Source organism: Geotrypetes seraphini, chromosome 19 (genome assembly GCF_902459505.1).
Source record: "Geotrypetes seraphini chromosome 19, aGeoSer1.1, whole genome shotgun sequence".
Taxonomy (NCBI): Eukaryota; Metazoa; Chordata; class Amphibia; order Gymnophiona; family Dermophiidae; genus Geotrypetes; species Geotrypetes seraphini.
Genome location: NC_047102.1, coordinates 20,855,618 through 20,877,038, shown reverse-complemented (window position 1 = coordinate 20,877,038; position 21,421 = coordinate 20,855,618). Strand labels below are relative to the sequence as shown.

General features: G+C 43.3%; 1 protein-coding gene across 1 annotated transcript in view; it reads left to right on the top strand.

Annotated features, from left to right (window-relative positions):
- LOC117352350 (tesmin-like) overlaps positions 1-21,421 on the top strand; it is an 80,887-nt gene that overhangs the window by 7,820 nt on the left and 51,646 nt on the right. The window contains exon 2 of the mRNA XM_033928781.1: positions 17,680-17,741. Coding sequence (XP_033784672.1) covers positions 17,680-17,741 — 62 coding nt within the window. The remainder of the gene's footprint in view (positions 1-17,679; positions 17,742-21,421) is intronic.

Sequence of the window (21,421 nt, the reverse complement as noted above, 5' to 3'; positions counted from 1 at the left end):
GGGGACAGAAATCCCACCCGTCCCCGCAAAGAATCCCTCCATCCCCACCCAACCCTGCGAGGAATCCCCTCCCTCCCCGCGAGGAATCCCCTCCATCCCCACCCATCCCTATAAACTTCAGAAATAGTTATTTCATTTAATTATGCTACTGAATTAAAGGCTCGGGTAGAAACCCATTTACAAATAAGCAAAAAGACTTTATTAATTTGGAAATATTAATTGGGAAGAATACATACTTTGTAAACGGGTTTCTACCAGAGCCTCTAATGTTTATAAATTTTTATCAACACAACTAATATACTACTTTATCCTGAAGCAAAAAAAAAAAAAAAGAAATAGAATTTTTTTCCTACCTTTGTTGCCTGGTTTCTGCTTTCCTCATGTTCTCATTCAATTCCTTCCATCCACTGTCTCTCTTCTCTCTGCGTCTTCCATTTGCTCTGTTACTGTGCCTCTCCCTTTCTCCCCCCTTCCAAATTGGTCTGGCACCCATCTTCTTCCCTCCGCTCCCCCCATAGTCTGGCATCTCTGTCTTCTTCCCTGCCAGCGTCTTCTCCCCACTCTCTCTTCCCCATTTCCTTTCAGCGTCCTTCTCCCCCCTCTGTCTTCCCCATGTCCTTTCAGCGTCCTTTTCCCCCCCCGTCTTCCCCATGTCCTTTCAGTGTCCTCCTCCCCCTCCGTCTTCCCCATGTCCTTTCAACGTCCTTCTCCCCCCCCCTGTCTTCCCCATGTCCTTTCATTATCCTTCTCCACCCCTTTGTCTTCCCCAGTGCTTTCAACGTCCTTCTCCCCCCTCAATTTTACCTTAAGGGTCTTTTCCTCTCCACTCCACCTTTCCTCCCTTTCTCCCTCCCTGCCCCTTACCTTTGTGGCGCTTCCCCACCCGACTGACAACAGAACAGGCCCGGTCCGACAAACCTCCCTGCCCTGTAGCCGCGAATCTAAATTACCTTCTTACAGCAGCTGGAGTATTGAAGCTGCTGTAAGAAAGTAATTTAGATTTGCGGCTATAGGGCAGGAAGGTTTGTCGGACCGGGCCTGTTGTCGGTCGGTTGAAGCGCCACAAAGGTCCCCCCCCCCAATGGCTGCACCCAGGGCAGACTTCCCTCCCCACCCCCCATTGGTACACCACTGCCGATCGCAGCACACAGCCGATCGGAATGGAAGTCTTCCCAATGTCAGCGCTGACATTGTGGAAGACTTCCGTTCCAATTGGCTGTGTGCTGCGGCAGGGCAGGTAGGGATAAGACGAGCCTCGCATCCAACCCCGCAGGAACCCCGCGACCCTCGGAGGCGTCCCCACAGGATCCGTGACCCTAGGTGGCGTCCCCACGGGATCCCCATGACCCGAAGGAGGGACCCGCGGGACTCCCGCAGGTCCCGCGGAATTCCCGTCGTCCCCGTGCAGCTCTCTAGTTTTAAGGCAGAAAAAAGAAGTTTAAAAAAATAAAGATAGATAAAAATCCAAGATGGCCACCACCAGAAAAATTGTGCCAAAAATGGCCCTTGGAGACTGTGAAAAATTTAAAATGCTGAAATAAGGGTTTTTGAGGTGGAAGATCTGAACTCTTCCCCCCGAAACCCTCAAAAATGACTTTTAGACTCCCATCAATTTTCCCAGAGGAAATAATATGGCTGTACTCACAGTCTCTGCAGTACCTGCCTGACGTGAAGGGAAAATAATTTCTGCATCAGATCTCACCAAACAGTCCAATCTTCAGAATCTTCAGGCTGCCAGTCAGACAGACCTTAACTGAAACCTCTGCCCCCTCAGAATCTTAACACATGAATGGGGATGGGAAAATGCAGCCTGCACCCTGATGCCCCGAGGGCTCTTACTCAGGGAGCACACAGCTTACACTTAAGCCTCTGAAAAGTTCAGAAGGCAAGTTTGCTCCTAGGGGGACAGACCCCAAGCTCTGAGGTGGCATACAGCAGGCAGACTCTACCTGAAGCTTGCTCTGTGAAGCTGCAGTCTGGCTCTGCAGGAATTGCTTCCTTTCCCAGGCAGAGAACACCTGAATAAGGGGTCTCAGGGCACTGAAGCCACCAAGAGAGTTGAACTTTTGTTGAAAATAAGAAAAAAGAAAAAAAAAAGCGCACTTTTGCAGTTTGATTTCAGAAAGAAAAAACTATGAACTGTCTCCTCCACCAAGTCCTTGTCCATAAAGACAATCAAGTTGCCATGTTCTATCTGAACAAGGAAGGAGGCACAGGATCTCACTCCTTTTGCATGGAAGCAGTTAAGATTTGGAATTGGGCAACTGCTTGCGGCATCATTATAAAAGCAGTTTACTTAGAGGGGGAAGTGGAATGTCTTGACAAACTAAGTAGAGTTCTTCAGCCTCACAAATGGTCTCTCAGCATAATCGTCTTATATCAGATTTTCTCCAAATAGGCAACACTAGACATAGATCTCTTCACTTACCCTTGGAACAACAAACATCTGCAGTTCTGTTCCAGGATATTTGTCCCCAGTTGCATTGTGTTGGATGCCTATCTCATTCATTGGGGGGACAGGTTCCTCTATATTTCTCATTGGGAATACCCTATTTAAGCTTTGCTAAGATTGAGGCTTATGATACTCATAGCACTGCATTGGCCTTGCTAGGTTTGATTTCCATTCCTTCTAGAGCTCTCAACCAATAAAACCATACAATTTGCAACCACTCCCAACACTACAGATGCAGAATGAAAGATCCTTTTTCCACTGCTCATTAACACCAAGAGTGTGGCTTCTTTCACCAATCAAGTAAATGTTTTCTCCCCCTCAGCTGAAATACCCGCTGTCATTGAAGGATCTTTTTACTTCCTAAATGCCAACTTTCCCTTCATCCTTCCTGGATTTTGCCAGGCTCATGTTTATATATATCCATTATCCTCATCCAGAGTCATGATCCTGATAACTTGAGAGTCCCATTTGTGAAAATATTATGCCTGCTTGTCCATGGAGAAAGCAAAGATTCTTAACTGTAGCAGGTGTTCTCTGAGAACAGCAAGCATATATTCTCACAACTTGCCCACCTCCCCTAGCTACTGAACTGATGGTCCTGCAAGCCGAACTTATGTTGGAAGGTACCGGTATGTGTGTGGCTTGGGCATGCCTAAAGACTTAAAGTGACAGTGCACTTGGTAGTGTTTGTGCTGGATTCTGTGGATGATGTCACCCACATGTGAGACTATATATCTGCTGCTCTCGGAGAACACCTGCTACAGGTATCTTTGCTTTACTGGAATAAATAACTTTGGAAAATTGTACTCCCCTTGCACTGGCACACCTCTGCTTTGAATAATATTCTATGTTTTTATTTCATCAATTTGGTTTAAAAGTTTACAAAGAAGCATTTTTCATTTTATTTGTGCAGATTTTGAAATATTATTCATTTCTTGCTTTATTACTTTTTCTAGAGTACCTATTTGTGCATGGGATATGAAGTCTAAAAAGCCATGCAACTGTACCAAGTCCCAGTGTCTGAAGCTGTAAGTAATGAAAAATAAGTTAAGATGAATTAACAAGATTGAGAAGGTTCATCAAAAGTGTTAAAGTTCTTAAATTTCCTTGGAGAAAGCAATGAGTCTCCGCAACACAGCTTTCAGCCTTATACCTACTTTCCCTGTAGAAATGGGGTCAGGAATAAAAATGTACATACAAAATGCTCATACACTGAGCCTAAACTGTAGTAGGTACAAAATGTACCCCCCCCCCCCAAAAAAAAAAAAAAAAAAATATGCCCAGTGATTTGAAAATACTGTCACTGCATATACGTTTCCTTCCTTCCTCCCTCCTTTTTTCCATGGTTAAAAGTTCACACATACAAGGCAATTCTGGTAAAAGAAAGTAGACACTCGGCATTTTTTCACCTTGCACCATCCCTTTGGAATTCTCAACTGGTCCCGATTCAAACAGAACAATCATACATGAGATTTAAGTCATCTTTAAAAACATACCTTTACATGCTAGCGTTTGCCTCAGAGGCAGTTCTGGGTTTGTTTGTTTTTACTCTTCTGTAGACTTCGGATTTTTTCCTACTTCAATACTTTTTTTTAACTATTGTGAACTGTTTTGATATTTGAACTGAAAGGTGGTTCATCAAAAGCCAAATATAAGTATAAACATTTACTATTATTCTACTATGGAAAGTAATAATGCTAATGCAAACATTTCTAAAGTCATCTGATAAGAGCCCAGAGCAGAAAAATCCACAGCTTCTTTTCTAGAAGCTTTTGGGAGTTCTCCACTCATGCGCATATGCTTGCCCTCCCACGTGTGACCAACCAGTCTACCTTCTTCATTGGAAGAGGTGAAGATGTTTATTCTGCCTTTTTGTGGTAGTTGTGTCTCAGGATTTAACGTTAACATGAGCACAGTGCTCTTCAACAGGCTCTTTTAGTTTTAAATGGGTGGCCATAGAATTAAATATCTGGGTGTTTACATAATCACTGACTATTCTGGTTTGTTTCAGGCAAATTATCCTGTATGAGTGCATGAATTAAAGCTTTACCTTGATCACTGGGATCACTTGTCCCTTTCCTGGTTTGGTTGAATAGCCACGATAAAATTCTTTTACCTAGCCTCTTATATTTATTTCAAGTCTTGCCTGTATCTTTGCCTAGAGCTTTTGTTTTTTATTTTCAAAATTGCATATCAAACATCTAATGTCTTGTAGCATTCTTTATAGGAATGGAATACAAGGGAGCCTTAGCATCAAGCAGCTCAGGTGCGACTAAAATGGTTCAGGGGCTGGAGGAGTTGCCGTACAGTGAGAGATTAGAGAAACTGGGCCTCTTCTCCCTTGAAAAGAGGAGACTGAGCGGGGACATGATCAAAACATTCAAGATATACACATGTAGATAAAGACAGGTTGTTCACCCTCTCCAAGGTAGAGAGAACGAGAGGGAAACTCTCTGAAGTTAAAAGGGGATAAATTCCGTACAAAACGTAAAGGAATTCTTCTTCACCCAGAGAGTGGTGGAAAACTGGAACGCTCTTCCGGAGGCTGTTATAGGGGAGAAAACACCTTCCAGGGATTCAAGACAAAGTTAGACAAGTTCCTGCTGAACCAGAACGTACGCAGGTAAAGCTAGTCTTAGTTAGGGCACTGGTCTTTGACCTAAGGGCCGCCGCATGAGCAGACCTGCTGTGCACGATGGACCACTGGTCTGACCCAGCAGCGGCAATTCTTATGTTGTGAAATTATAAACCTTGCAGCTATTTTTATTTTAATTCTTTTTCTTCCCCTATTGTTATTTTCTTAGGAGCTCTTTTATAAAAGCTTAGCAAGCGCTAAATACTAAAAAGCCCATTGGTATGAAATGGCTTTTTAGTATTTAGGCTTATATTACATGAACAGTGCCTTAGTTAGGTGCCTAAACAAGTGGAAAACAGCCGTTTTAAACAGGATTAAAACAGTTTTTTAAAAAATGTAGGTGCTTACTGGAGCTTAGAAAAATGGTGCCTTTATTCGCAGCTACTGAGGCATTTATGATGCCTAATGCTACTGTAGCTGCAATTCACATGAAAGGTAGGTGCCGGAAATGTAGGCCTTTAAAACTCTGGCCTACCTTTCACGACGGCACCATTTATGGAATCCGGCCCTTAGTGGCAACGCTAGCCTTTAGTAAAAGAACCCTTTAGTATTTTTCATCACTTGTAAATTTCCATTCTTTTTTGTGGCTCCTTGACCTACTTAGGCCTGGGGCACTTCGGTTGGGAGCTTGAAGTGTTCCCCCTTTTTCTTTTCAATCACTGAGCCTTTTGATTTCACTTTGTCTCTCTTCCTTAACATGTCATAGGAAATTCCCTGTGGTTTAACATGTTTTACTTATTCAAATTATCATTTATCTGCATTTTTTGCTCCATAAAACGCACCTGACCATAAGACCGCACTCTAGATTTAGGAGGAGGAAGAAAAACCAAGAAAAAAATGTTCTGAACCAAATTGTGCCTCTGAACCCAGTCCCCTAGAAAAACAGACAAATTAGAAAAAACAGACAAATATACCTGTGGCAGACAGATTTTGATCCCTAAATTGAAATACTACCTTTGTTGTCTGGTGATTTCTGGTTGCACTAGATAGTTTAGTTTCTTTCTTTTCTTCCTTACTTCCTCAGGCCCAACAATTGTCTCTTTCTATTCCCTCCCTCCCTCCTTCCTTCCTATGTCCCAAGTTCTTGACCCCCTCCCCCTCACTGCCTTCCAGCCTTTGTCCTTCCTCTCTCCCACTACCCAAGCCTGCCTGCCTTCCTCCTTCCATCCATCCCACACCAAAGCCTGTATGCCTTCCTCCCTTCCATTCCAATTCCTCCCCCCTGGTCCACCAACAGGCATTGCCACCGCTGCAGAATGAACCCTCTGAGCTCCACCACCCCTCTCTCCCCTGGAACCAGACTTTTTAGCAGGCGCCATAAGAAGCACAAAAAACCCCTTCACCAAACCCTGGTAGACCCCAAGCTACCAACACCCCACTACCCCAAATAACCAGAGGCTCACCTCCCAGGCCATGCCCCACCAGTGCCACTAGCACACCCGTACCAAGCTCCCCCCCACCACCACACACACACATACCCTACCAAACTTGCCAGAGGAACGGGGTTGTCAAGATCCTCAAGGCCACACCGCAGGAACTGGAGCACTGCCGACATCCCAGGAGCCCAAAAATCCGTGAGAGATCCTTGACGGAAGTCAAGCTGACTCCTCCGACTAAAACGAGGGGTCCTGCATTCCTGGACCACAGCACACTCAATGCGCACACCCGATGCTAACACTGCTAAGCGGCTGACTCCTGATGCCGCAGCTCCACGAAGGGAGAATTAACGTCAGGGGCAACACTTGTGGGCCCGATTGCACGCCGCGCGGCCCTTCTCTTTCTTTCCTGCAGCAGTGAGCGGGTAAGAGGGTGGTGAGCAGGCGGCAAGTGGAGGGGCAACAAGGCAGCAACAGAACGCCGGGGGGGGCAGAGGTGTATTCGCTCCATAAGACGCACCCCTTTTTTGGGGGTGGAAAAAGTGTGTCTTATGGAACGAAAAAAAAAGTATACATGAAAAGAAACAGCGAGGATGGAAGTAAAGTACAGTTTAATAACATTTGATCGACCCCACTTTTTAACAGTGTAAATTGAGGTAATGTAATAAAATCAATGTCAAGAAAAGAACTCCATTTAAATGATAGGAAATGGTAAAAGAACTTCCAGTCAGTATCATCAATCACACCAAAGTGCCACTGACTGGTAAGATATGTACTATTATTAATAAGAACTAACTAACCTGACCCTACTCCCACCAACCCTTAGAAGGCTAGAGTAAAAAGAGGTTTTTAACCAGTCAAATTTCTGACAAGAAGATTCTAAATGTAAGGAGAGTAGAAGATAGTTATTTAGAAACCATGCCAAGAAGTAGACTGCACTCTTCCTGGTAAATACCAGTATGCTTGGGAAGGTCTGGGAAGAATTAACCATGGTCATTCAGTGATCACAAAGATCAAGCTAGAATATACTGTATGGCAGTGTTAGTCTAGCCAGAAAATCAGGTACTCCAGTATGAAGTAGCCTCACATGTAAGCAGAAGAATTATGAACAGGACTCTGTTCCATTGGTAACCAATGAAGTTTAACTAGCAACGGAAAAAATGTGATCTCTTTGCTTGGCATGACATAGCTATCATGCACCTATATTCTGCAAAGTCTGTTAGTCACTTTATTTTTTGCAGTGTGAATCATCAAGGAACCAAATGCAGATAAAATAGGGCAGAGCTGATTTTCACCCTCAGTTCCAGAATAGGACTTCCAGAGACAGAGAGATCTTCACTGGTAAGACTTTGCTGGGAAATTCCTTGCAGTTAAAATAGCTAAGCTCAGGGAATTTTATTTTAAGTACTAGAAAGAAAGTTTAAGGGATAGAAAGTCTCCGTTAAGTGGAGGAAGTGACATTAGCAGCAAACACGGCAGCCTGAAGTCAGGGGCAATATAGGGGCATTATAACATTCTTAGTCTTGTTAACCATCCCTTTTTAAATAATTCCTAGCATCCTGTTTGTTTTTTTGGCTGCCGCTACACATTGGGCGGAAGGTTTCATCGTATTGACTACCTGAACCTTTTATTGGGCGCTAACCCCCAAGGTGGACCCTAGCATCCAGTAACTGTAAATCGGGTTATTCTTCCCAATGTTCATCACTTTGCATTTGTCTACATTAAATTTCATCTGCCACTTGGGCACTTGAGGTGAATGAATGGCAGGAAAGTCCTTTGGTCACTATTATATAAAGACAAACTGCAAACTACAGCATATCCTGAAGAAATGCCAGAGCATAATGGCTGAAGCAATCAGTTCTATCTCACCAGATGCAACAAGCATGATGCTAACACGTGGAAGCTTAAGAGTACATGTTCTTATCTTCTTCAGCCTGCTGGTTATATTTTAGCATAAATACCTAAAATGTGCTTTCTTCTTTCACTAGTATTATTATGTAAAAAAAAAATAATAATTCATCGGAACTGTAATTATTCAACTATGCTTAGTAAAGTAAGGTAACTGAAAGCTGTACAGGTCACCTGTTGGCAGTTTGTACCAAATTATTTTATTTATTCAATTTTCTATACATTCTCCCAAAGGAAGTCAGAATGGTTTTATAAGAATTTATTCAGGTACTCGAGCATTCTTCCCTGTCTGGTGGGCTCACTATACTATCTAATGTACCTGGGGCAATGGGGGGATTAAGTGACTTGCCCAGGGTCACAAAGAGCAGCATGGGTTTGAACCTACAACTTCAGAATGCTGAGGCTGTAGTCTTTAACCACTGTGTTTCAGCATGAGTTTAATCATCTGGCTTGAGGGCTGAGAATCTGAGGAATGAGTTTGATTTCCACTGCAGTGCCTTATGACTCTGGGCAAGTCCTTTAAATCCTCCATTGCCCCAGGTACAATACTTAGATTGTGAGCCCACTGGGAACTGAGAAAGTACCTGTAAGACCACTTGATTGAACCACAAAAAGGCAGATATCAAATACCATTATCATATCACCATCCCAAATAGCAGACTAACTATACGACATCAGCTGTAGTAACTATTAGAAGGATATCAGCATGCACTCCATATGTTATAACATGCACTTACCATAGCTATCATATTACTACTACTACTAATCAATTATATAGAACTGAAAGGCGTATGCAGCGCTTGTACATTTTGACATTTATAGATGTGTCCCTGCTTGGAAGAACTTACAATCTAACTTGACAGAAAGACAGGATTTTTAGCATTGGAGATGCAGACCTAGGATGAGAGGAGTTAGGGACCTGAAACACTCTTAAAGAAGTGGGCTTTTAACTGGGCCTTGAACACTGCCAAGACGGAGCCCCACTGTAGGGATTCGGAGAGCTTATCCAAACATACAGCGCAAGCAAGACAGAAGGAACGTAGTCTGGAGCTGGCAGCCGAAGAGAAGAGCACAGAAAGGAGGGACTTACCAGATTGAGAGGGGGTGGGAGATCATAGGGGGGAGATAAGTGAGAGAGATAGTGAGGGGCAGCTGAGTGAGTTGCATTTGTAGGTAAGAGGAGTGTGAATTGTAGTTCAGAAATGGATGGGAAGCCAACGAAGTGACTTTAGGAGAGGGTTAACGTGAGTAAAGAGGCTCTCCTGGGAATTTGAGTCATATAGCCGAACTCTGGACAAATTGGAGGGGAGTGAGATGGCTAAGCGGAAGGCCTGAAAGTAGTGAGTTGCAGTAGTTCTAAGCGTGAGATGATGAGGGTGAGAATAAGTGTTTTGGTAGTGTGCTAAGAGAAGAAGGGTCGAATTTTGGTAATATTATAGAGAAAGATGCGGCAGGGTTTTATCGATATGTTGTATCTGGGTGGTGAAGGAGAGAGAGGAGTCAAAGATGACCTTGAGATTACGAGCAAACAAAACAGGAAGGATTAGAGTGTTGTCTACAGAGATGGGAGAAGGAGGGAAGCGGAGAGGTGGATTAGGCGGGAAGATGAGCAGAGCATTGTTTTAGCCATATTCAATTTTAGATGGCAGGCGGCAATGTCAGATAGGCAGGCTGAGACTCTGGTCTGGTTTCAGTAGAGATATTTGCGTAGAGAGGTCGATCTGGGAGTCATCAACAATAGAGGTGATACTGGAAGTTGTGGGAGGAAATAGTGGCTCCAAGTGAGCAAGTGTAGATTGAGAAATAGAGGTGGTCTCAAGACATAGTCTTGAGGTACACCAATCCATAGCGGAAAGGCTGTAGAGGAACCACCATTGCATACACTAAAGGTGTGATGGGAGAGATAGGAAGAAAACCAGGAGAGGATAGAACCCTGGAATCCCAACAAGGAGTAGGTGATGATCAACAGTATCAAAGGCAATAGACAGAGTAGAGGCCCTTGAATCTGGCCAAGAACAGGTCATTGGAAACTTTAGTAAGGGCAGATTCCGTAGAATGCAGCAGGCGAAAACCTGGCTGAAGCAGATCCAGAATATCATAGTAAAGAGAAAGTCCAGGCAATGGCGGTGAACAGCATGTTTAAGTAACTTGGATAAGAAGGGGAGGAGGGAAATGGGGGCGATAGTTGGAGGGACATGTGGGTGGTTTCTTGAGGAGGGGTGTGACAACAGCATGTTTGAAGGCATCAGAGACAGTTGCAGTGGAAAGCGATAGGTTGAGGATGTGACAGATAGGAGGGATGACAAAGCGAGATAGCACCGAGTAAGTGAGTGGGAATCGGATCAGAGGAGCAGGTAGTGGGTTTGGAGGATGAGAGAAGATGTGTGGTTTCCTCCTCAGTGAAAGAGGAGAGGGTGGCAGGTGTTGAGGAGAGGTTAGTAGAAGGGGCAGATGGAAGGAGGGGAGGGGGAAGCAGCCTGGTTGAGAGATCAAGGTGAATCTTCTGAATCTTATCGTAGAACTCTGCCATTGTCTGGGAAGAAATTGAAGTGGCGAGGATGCTTTTGAGTAGGGAGTTTAGTGTGGTAAAGACACAGCGAGGATTGGAGTGAAGAGAAGTGGTTAAGTGGATATAGTATTCTTGTTTGGCCACCGGGAGAGTAGACTGGAAGGATGTCAGCATGAATTTGAAGTATATGAAGCCGACGTGCGCACGGGATTTAAGCCAGAGACGTTCAGTGTAATGGGCACATGAGCGCAGATAGCGGATGCGGGGGATGAGCCAGGGCTGGGGTCTGGCACACCTAACAAAGTGAGATTGGAGGAGCAAAGTTATCTAAAGCAAATGAGAAAATGGTATTATGATAGAGGATGGCTTCATTGATAGTATTTTGTATTATAGTAGTTGAGGAGAGGGATGAGACAGCAGTGGAGAGGGCTTTGGGGTCAATAGCCAGAAAGTTCCTGAATGTGTCTTATATGACTTAGCTGCAGCATGTAACCATATGTCTTCAGAGGACGTGTCCACCTGTATTTTGCCAGTTACTACAGCTACCTATGTCACTCTGCTGCCTGTATGGCACACTGCTGCCACCTCTGACTCCTTTTATAGGGATGGCCTGAACACCTCCAGTTTTGGCAGCCACTTCTATTGCTCTAGCTATTGTGGCTACATGTATAACATCTCTTGATAAATTTACCGTATTTTTCGCTCCATAAGACACACCTGACCTTAAGACACACCCTAAATTTAGAGGAGGAAAACAAGAAAATAAACATTCTGAACCAAATTCTCCCTGCCAGGCTATGCACCCAACCCCACACTCCTTGCCAGGCTCTGCACCCTGTCCCCCCTCCCTGCCGGTCTAGTGGTAGGCAAGGACAGGGTACAGATGTCAAGGCAGATGACTTTTTAAAATATGCAATGTCACCTCAGTAACAACTATAGAAAAATAGACAAATATATTGCAAAATATAGACAGCAGATATAAATTCTCAAAACTGACATATTTTGAGCACTAAACTTAAAATAAAATCATTTCTCCTACCTTTGATTGTCTGGTGATTTCTTTCTTTCCTTCCTCAAGCCCAACAATTGTCCCTTCCTTTCTTCCTCAAGCCCAACAATTGTCCCTTCCTTTCTTCCTCCTATGTTCCCCTCACTGTCTTCCAGCCTTTGTTCTCTCCCCCCCTCCCCACTCAGGCCCAACAATTACCGGTATCCCTCCCTCCTATGTTTCCCTCACTGCCTTCCAGTCTTTGTCCTCTTCTGCCCCCCCCCCCAAGCCCACCCGCCCGCTGAATTCAATTACCTCCCACTGCTGCCACTGTGAGGATACATCAACGAAGCAGCAGCGGTGGGAGTTTGGACTCCTGGTTCAGTAGTAGGTCGAGGGAGTCGGCACGGAGCGAGTTGCTGGGAAAGGCCAGGCGGGTGCAGCAACTGCACGCTGCCAGCCCAGAAGTCTTACCCCCTTCAATTCTGACGTCGGACTGAAGGTCCCCAATGTCAGAATTGACGTCAGGGATAAGGCTGCTGGACCAGCGGCGTGCAATTGCTGCACCCACCTGGCCTTTCCTTTCCTCTACTTATGCAGACAGAAGCAGCGGCAGCGGGCAGCAGTCAAAATAAGGTAACGGCCGTGGGGGTTGTATTAAGTGAACAGGAAGGAGGGGCCGGAAACTTCATCAAGCACAACCTCCTGGGTTGGTAAATTTGATAGCAAGTTTTGATCATCTACATGGCCTCATTTGTCATGTTTTATACAAATAGGTTGTACCATTTAAGTAGCTTTATCACCTGTATTTTTTTATCAACTGGAGAAAGGCACCTTTGGAGTCTGGAAAGCTTGTATAAAACAATATGTCTGTATGATTCTAATGTTGGACCAATAAAAGGGTATCAGAAATTGCAAAACAAAATAATCCAGTTCTTCTGAGACTTGGATTACCTTCATAAGTAGCTCACTTGAATTATTAGCCTACTACTGAATTAATCAAATATTTTGCTATTTGTTTATCTATATTGTGTGTTAAAGCTTTGTGGTATTTTTCCCTTTTTTTTTTTTGAAGTGGAAATTATCATACAAATTATCATACAAACCCTTTTTTCCACTCACTTTTTTTGGGGAAAAAAGTGCATCCTATGGAGCAAAAAATATGGTATCTATGGTGCATTGCTGTTTCAGTAGACTGCCTTCTTTGGTTTTGGTGACTGACTAGAAGCCTCATCTACTCTGTATAACTGTTTAGTATAGTTCTGCTGGTCGCGCATATGATTCAGACTATATGTGTATCTGTGCGAATCTGCAAGCTAGCTCTTTTGTGGCATTAGCCACCACTATTTCTGAGATTTTTAGGCCCCACTGTCTTGTCTGAGTATCTCATGTCTCAGTGCCCTTATGCCCTCTTTTGTTCTTACAATGACATTTGAGTTTTCATGTTTGAATAAGATACTCTTTGACACAAGGTCAAAGCCATTCTCATTGGTCTCCCTTATTTACTCTCAAAGAATGTTTTTTTAATTTCTCTTGGTTATCATAGATATAGATAGAGAAGCAAAGTGGTTTTTCAGTCCCCGACAGTCTTTATCATATGTTTCCTTCTCTGGACATTCAACTCCTCCAGTATTTCCAGTGTAGTTACAATATTTCCTTCTTTCTTAGATATGCTTTAGGCTGTCATCTTCAAAGAATCTAGAAAAACATCAGTTGGGTTTGTTTCATGGTCTGAACAATTCTTCCTTGGTCTATCAATACTATTTTCTATTATTCCTTTTTATTATAGGACGTGCATCCTTCTTTTCCATGCCTTTTGTCTTTCTGGAGCCTTTCTGATTGCTTTTCGTTCTCTCTAATAGGTATCGCTGGAAAGGATCTTTAAGGCTAATTCCGGTTTCTCTCTCTCTCTGTCAGTTATTTTCTTTTTAAACTGGGGATATTAACAATGTGCATTTGTAAAATTTGTTCTTTTTGAGTGTTTAGATATTTTAGTCCTGACCTGTGTTGGAGACATTGCTTTGCCATATCCTACCTGTCTGGATTGGTCTGATAGGAAGCTATAGAAAGAAATTTTGTCTTACTGGATAATTTTCTTTCCTTTAGTCCAGGGGTTCCAAATCACCGGACAATGGATCAGTACTGGGCTGTGGCGAACTGTGCCACACAGAAAGAATATATTTTTAAATTTTATTTACATTAGTTTGCAAGATTGCAAGATATTTTATTTTGAAAAGTGACCACTTCCGTCTGCACCTCTTTCCCGCACTTATCTCAGTTGCAGTTTTTTTTTCAGTAAGCCCACAAGCTAACCCTAGCAAAAATGTGTACTTGATGTAAATTTAAATGTTGTAATATTGTGCACTTGATGTAAGATGAAAAATGAATAAAGATTTTGAAAAAAAAAAAAAAAGAGTAAAAACCAAATATCACTGGAGAGCTTCTTTGAAAAGGGGGAAAGACCCAATAATGAGACAGCAAAAGACTCATAAACTACCAACATAAATAGAGCTGCATTTAAAAGAAAATATCAGGAGTCTTTCTTAAATTATGGATACATTGCAATAAGTGATTTACCGTATTTTTCACTCCATTAGACGTACTTTTTTTCCCAAAAAAAGTGGACGGAAATTAGGGTGAGTCTTATGGAGCGAATACCCAAAGCGCCCCCCCCCCCCCCACCGGTTACCTATTTTTAATGTGGCTGCCCTCCCTCGCTGGAAGCGGCGCCCTCAGCTGGCTGGCAGTCGACAAGCAGGCCCTGGCCCTGGCCCTCTCCCTCATCCCCGCCGCCCTCCGTGCGTACTTTTTTTTTTTTACTTCTGTTCACGGCCAAGGTTGGCTGGCTGCTTGGTTCCCGCCGCTTCCTCCCAGAACTGCCAGCTGACGCGGCTGCCTCCCGTTCTCTCACGGCATAGCAACGCACCAGGTTGCCTGCCTGGTCCCATGCCACCTGATGTGCTGCTTCCCGCGAGAGAATGGGAGGCAGCCGCGTCAGCCGACAGTTCTGGGAGGAAGTGGCAGGAACCAGGCAGCCAGCCTTGGCCGCAAACAGAAGTACAAAAAAAAAAAGGTACGCGCGGGTTGGGGCCAGGGACTGCCTATCACCTGCCTGGGGGGGGAGGATGAAGAGGCCGGGGCCTGCCTGCTGCCTGCCTGAGGGGTAGGGAGGGTGGATGGAGAGGCCGGGGCCTGCTTTTTTGCTCTGCCCAATTAAAAATAGGGAGGGAGGAGGGTGAGGCCAGGGTTTTCCTGCTGCCTGCCTGGGAGGGGGGAAGGTCTGCCTGCCTACCTACCTATCCGCCAGGTCCCATCCCTACTTGCTGCTTAACCTGTCCCTACCTGCCTGCCAGCCACTAGGCCTGCCTGCCCTGTTCCGGCCTACTATTAGACCATCAGAGGGGGATACGGTACAGAGTCTGGCAGGGAGGTGGGACGGGGTACAGAGCTTGGCAAGGAATGTGGGGTTGAGTGCAGAGCCTGGCAGGGAGAATTTTTCTTGTTTTCCTCCTCTAAATTTAGGGTACGTCTTATGGTCAGGTGCATCTAATGGAGCGAAAAATACGGTACATTCTCCAAACCCGCTCTGTATATGTGGTAACCGGCCGTCAACGAAGCCATGAAACCTTCACTTAACTGCTTCACATAGAGATCAAGCATAGTGCATTAAAAGACAAGCCTTTGGAGTTTTTTGGGGGAAAAAAAAATAGTGAACATGAAGGACAGAAGCAATTTTTGAAGGCCTTCACTTCATCAAATGTGTGCACACTAAGAGCATCACTCTTAGTGGCTAAACGCATTGCTAAAGCTAAGAAGTCCTTTACTATTGGTGAAGACTTGATCATGCCTGCTGCTAAGGTACACTTACCGTGAACTTTTAGGAGAGACTGCAGTTCCAAAAGGTGGCACCTTGTTCCTCTTTCGGCTAGCATCATAACTAGATGAATTGATGAAATAGCAGAAGATATTGAGGCATAATTGTTAGAGAGGATTAATGAGTCACCATGGTATTACAATCCAGGGTTGGACGAGTCTATCCTAAGTTTTCAACAAGGCAATTAATGCTTTGTTTTGTGTAATATATATTTTTAGGAGGATGTATATGAGGATATGTTATGTGCATTAATGTTGCCAACAACACTACAGCTGCAGAACTATTCAAGTCTTTGTATGATTACATTATCATGGGAAAATTGAAATGGTCATTTTATATTGATGTATTCATGAACAGAGTGATTGCCATGACTGAACAGCTTTCTGGTTTCAATACTCAGGTCAAGAAGGTCACTTCTGAATGTGAGTCTACACACTATGTCATCATACAGAAATGCTAACTAGCCAAAATGTGTCACATGAACATTTGCATGATGTATTAAGATTATCAACCTATCAAAGTACATGCCGTTTAATTCACGTCTGTTTTGAGCAGCTCTGTGATGAGATAGATGCAGAGCACAGATGTCTTCTCGTACACAGAAGGTAGATCGCTGGCCAGAGTTTTTAAGTTACAAGAGCCACTCCAGAGATTTCTTTTAGAAAAACAGTCACCACTAGCTGCACATTTTCAGTAGCAAAGAATGGGTTGCAAAACTTGCTTACCTGTGTGATATATTCAACCTGCTCAATAAACTCAATCTGTCACTTCAGGGGAGAACAGCAATTATCTTCAAGTCAGCAATAAAGTAGCTGCATTCAAAGCCAAACTGGGATTATTTATGGAGACAACAAGGGAACATTGGGATTTTTGACATGTTTCAAACATTAGCAGGGATTTTGGAATAAACTGTCCCTGGGTCTTTATTCTCTCAACTGGTGCACGATCACCTATCTCATCTTTCAAAAGAGTTTGAGCATTATTTTCCTAACCACAAAAGATTCCCAACTGGGAAGGAATGGATCTGCGACCCATTTGTGAAACAAGCACGTGAATCGACTTTGTTGTGTGCTAGAAAAGGATCAACTGCTTGAGATTTCAAATGATGATGGCCTTAAAAAGTATGTTTGAGGACAACTTCAAATCTCCATACATTATGGATTAAAGTCTAGGAGGAACATCCTGATATTACCACAAAAGCACTGAAAACCCTGCTTCCATTTCCAACATCCTATCTTTGTGAAGTGGGGTTTTCTGCAGTGACAGCAACCAAACGAGATTATAGAGTAGCCTGGACCTAAGGGAACACACTTTGGGTGCCACTATCTCCCATCACCCCCAGATGGGACCATCTAGTTGCAGGGAACAAGCTCAGGGTTCACACTGATTCTGCATTATGGTAAGTTGTATTAATATATTGCATATATTATAATGTAATAATAATAGAAATAAAGTGCATAATATAAAAATATAATAATTCATATTACATTATATATGTAATAAATTATATATTATGCCACGTTACTGATTATGTGCATGAATCCCTCCCCTCCCCCCCCCATCAGTGAAAAAATTGTCTTGTATGAAACCAGGTCCATGGTTCAAAAAGGCTGGGGACCACTGCTTTAGTCCTATCAGACTAGTTCTTAATCCCTCTCTGGTTAATGTTATTTTGGTAAGATTATTACCTAATTGAGACTCTTGGTCTCGAAGTTCCTATATTGGCCATCTGGCAGATCTTCAGTGCCATTACTTAGCTATTTGAAATACTGAACATTCCATGCTGCATAATAACCTTAAGGGGCGAATCATAAGAACTTTTTCTTCTTCTGGTTCCATCCGCTGGTAGAGCGACATAACTTACCTGTCTGGACTGGTCTGAAGGAAAGAAAGTTATCAGATAAAACATAATTTTTCCTTTATTTAAGCTTTGATAGAACAGTTGTCAGACATCACCCACATACAAGACTGGTTTATCTACAGAGAATCTCCAAAACAAGTAAGAAGTTTAGATTATTTGTTCAACTGTGTAAGTTAAGTCTATTTTCACATGCTTAGAATTTTTATCTAATTGGAATACTGTCCATAGGTTCCTTCACTAAATTCATGTAATACAAGTCAAAAGGTCCCACGTGTGTGACTCAGTTGTTACCGTGTTTCCCCGAAAATAAGACCTATCCTGAAAATAAGCCCTAGCATGATTTTTTAAAGGTGCTCCTAATATAAACCCTACCCCAAAAATAAGCCCTAGTTAAGACTGACTCCCGAAGCCCCTCCCGAAAATCCGCGACACTCCCTGACCCCATCCCTGACACTAGTGCTGCCAGATTCTCGGGCGCAGTGCTTTCTCCCCCCTCCCCCCCCATGTGCAGCATCTTTCCTTCCCTCTCACCAGATGGATGAGAGGGTAGGTGGGGTTCTGCTGCACAGGGGGATGGTAGGGAGGGATAGAAAGATGCTGCACAAAGGAATGGGTGAGAGGGTCAGTGGGGTTCTGCTACAGAGGGGGATGGTGAGAGGGTCGGAAAGATGCTGCACATTGGGGGCAAAGAAAGAGGAAGAATTGGGGTAGAGGAGAAAAAAGAAAGAGATGATCGTTGTTCATGAAAAAAATAAAATGCTCATAAAACACTGGTTTTAAATTAAATTACACCTTCACTTCAATATCACTTTCAAATACATATAAGTGTTCAGTGCCCAATCTCCTGTATTGGATGCCACAGCGAGATTAAATAGGGACCATCAATCACATTTACTGTATAAGTCCCTTTTCTTTTCAAGATCTTAGTTTTTTTCTTTTATAGTTGTCAAGGGAACCAATGTTACACACGCTTTACTTAAACCACTATCCATATTACTAGTAGAGGTACTTATCTTTATTGGTTCTGGCTCACGTAGCTAATCCCAAATGTGGCTCCGCAGGATTCCACCACTTTGAGTTCTCTAGTGTAGTGGGGAGATACAAGAGTGATCATATTTATACACTAGAGAACACAAGGTGATGGAATCCTACAGAGCCACATTTGGGAGTAGCTACATGAGCCAGAGAACTAGTAATACGGTGTGGCAGGGACTCCAGCTGACCCCTTTTGGGCCCACAGCGTCCCCGCCTGACCGAGCAATTCAATGTGTCACTATTGCTGTCTGTCCCTTCCAGTGCCATCCCATGCACACTGCTGGACGATGTTGTAACAGCAAATAAGGAAAAACTCCGGCTTTATTTTCCTGGGTTTCATTCACCCACAAAAGAGTCAGGTTTGTCAGGATTTACAGCTTTCAGGATAATGTCCAAACACAAGCAGCAAAAAAAAAAAAAAAAAACACCTTTTTATAATCCACAAGGACTGGACTGGCCCCAGTATTATCCCTCCATCTAGGGATCAGGATTCTGAAAGGTTTGTTATCCCTTCTCCCACCACACTGGTGGCAAAAGCTTCTCTTGGGTATTTCAAAAGGTTTCTTTATCATTTATTAAGCATTCAAAAAAAAAAACCTAACCCAATTTCTAAAGGATTTTTCAGAGAGAGGAAAAAAAAACAGAATTGTCGTCCCAGTATCAAAAATCAAACATAAACTTTTGCAACTGTCCCCTCTCTCTGTTGAGCAGCCCCTCCCAACAGGCAAAAACATCCAGTCCTGGGCTCACGCTGCTACAGGGAAACAAAACTAAGCCAGGCACCAGGCTTCACAAACCTTCAGATAGAAAAAAAAACAAAACCCTCTGACCTGTTCTAGACTGCTTCACTAAAGCTCCATGCTCTACATTTGGGAAACACTCCCATTCCATGTGAGGTAAACAATCTTCACTCTCAGCTGGATGCAGTTCCTACCATGTAAATGTCTCCTCCTCGGTCTGAAAACATCTCAGCTCTCATGTTCTCATCCAGCTCCTCTCCCTCTGCCTGAGCTCTGCTGATGGAAAAGGGCTCTCTCAATCTACACCCCCTCCCCCCTTCATTAACTCAGGTGCAGGTTTGCTAGGTTGGCTGATTCCTGGCCAGAGCACATTCTTGCCTTTTCTTAAAGGGCCAGACTTAATAGGATCAGCACAGAAATATTTGCCCTTTCTGGGCTGTGCTGTCCTGGCTCTGATTCTGAGCACAGGAGTAGGACTAACATAGGCTGGCTCTGGATCAAAGTCCATTATCTCAGGGTTTTGGAAGCCCAGCGCAGGGGTCCCTGCCACATTGGATTAGCGGTATTAAGTAAAGAGTGTTACATTGCTTCCCTTGACAACTATAAAAGAAAAACTAAGATATTGAAAAGAAGGAAAAATTATGTTCTTACCTGTTAATTTTCTTTCCTTTAGATGTAGCAGATAAATCCAGAGACCTAGAGGGATAGCACACATCTACCAGCAGGTGGAGATAGAGAAACTGATTAACAGGTGGTCCTATTGGCTAGCATCTTCAGTATTGCTCCTTGCCCAAGCATCTGTAACCATGAATATGCTTAGCATGTAAAAAAACTTCTTTCCCATAACAAATTTCACAAGGTAATAATACAGAATACAACTACCAATTATAACAAAACTTCTGAAACTGTGAAATAGAAAACCGAAAGCCAATAACCATGAAAAGGGCAGGGCTCTGGATTCATCTGCTGCGGTCTAAAGGAAAGAAAATTAACAGGTAAGAATATAATTTTTCCTTCCTTAGCAACAGCAGCAGATGAATCCAGAGACTAGTGGGATGTAGCAAAGCAAACCTTAATCTGGGTGGGACCGCGAATTCTGCCTCCACAATGACTAAAGCAAAATCAGTCTCAGCACGCGCTGCCACATCCAACTGGGAATGCTTAAAAAAGGTATTTGCTAGAAGGCCAAGTAGCCTCATGACAAATCTCCTCCAAGGAAAAACCTCTGGACTGAGCCCAAGAAGTAATCATCGTTCTGTTTCAGTGGACATGAAGTTCTTCCAGTAACTGCTTATCCAGTAAACGGAAAGAATGGCCTCCTGGACCTATCAAGCGATGAAGGCTTTGGATACTACCATACCTTTGACGCATCTCTCGAAAAATACAAAGGGGTGATCTCAATGTCTAATAGTCGTTAGAAACTTGCATATATTGTATAAGTATCCTACAAACTTCTAAGAATACTCAGTGAAGAGAAACGCACCCCCCTCCCCCAGTCCTCCTCGCATAAAGCAGGAAGGGAGAGAGAGAGATAGGGGCTGATATGAAAAGAGGATACTATCTTAGGAAGAAACCATGGTAATGTCCAAACTAACACACCCCAGCATTCATAGACAGACTCTTGATTACGTACGACCCCCCCGAGAGCCCTCAAATCATACTTCACAGCACACCCCTTAATGTTCCTTCTTTGAAAATAATTGATACTCGTCATACCTTTATCTTTTCAGTGACCGTCCCAATTTGACCTGAAACTCTCTTCCTCTATACTTAAGAACTGAACAAAACCTGCAAAAGTTCAAAAGCAGTCTAAAGTGTTTTCTTTTTAAAGATGCCTTCAACTGACAATATGATACATATTTACTTTAACAGTGCCCAAAATTTATCTCTTTTTCAGTTTTCCCAGCAATTCTTTACCTTCCTACTCCCTTTTGTATTTCCCTTCTGTGTACCTTTTCTTTAAATATTGTAGTTCTCCCCCTCATTCCCATTGTTTTCTGAGGCTTAAGTATGTCAATCAGCCCAAGAATGTCCTATTATCAG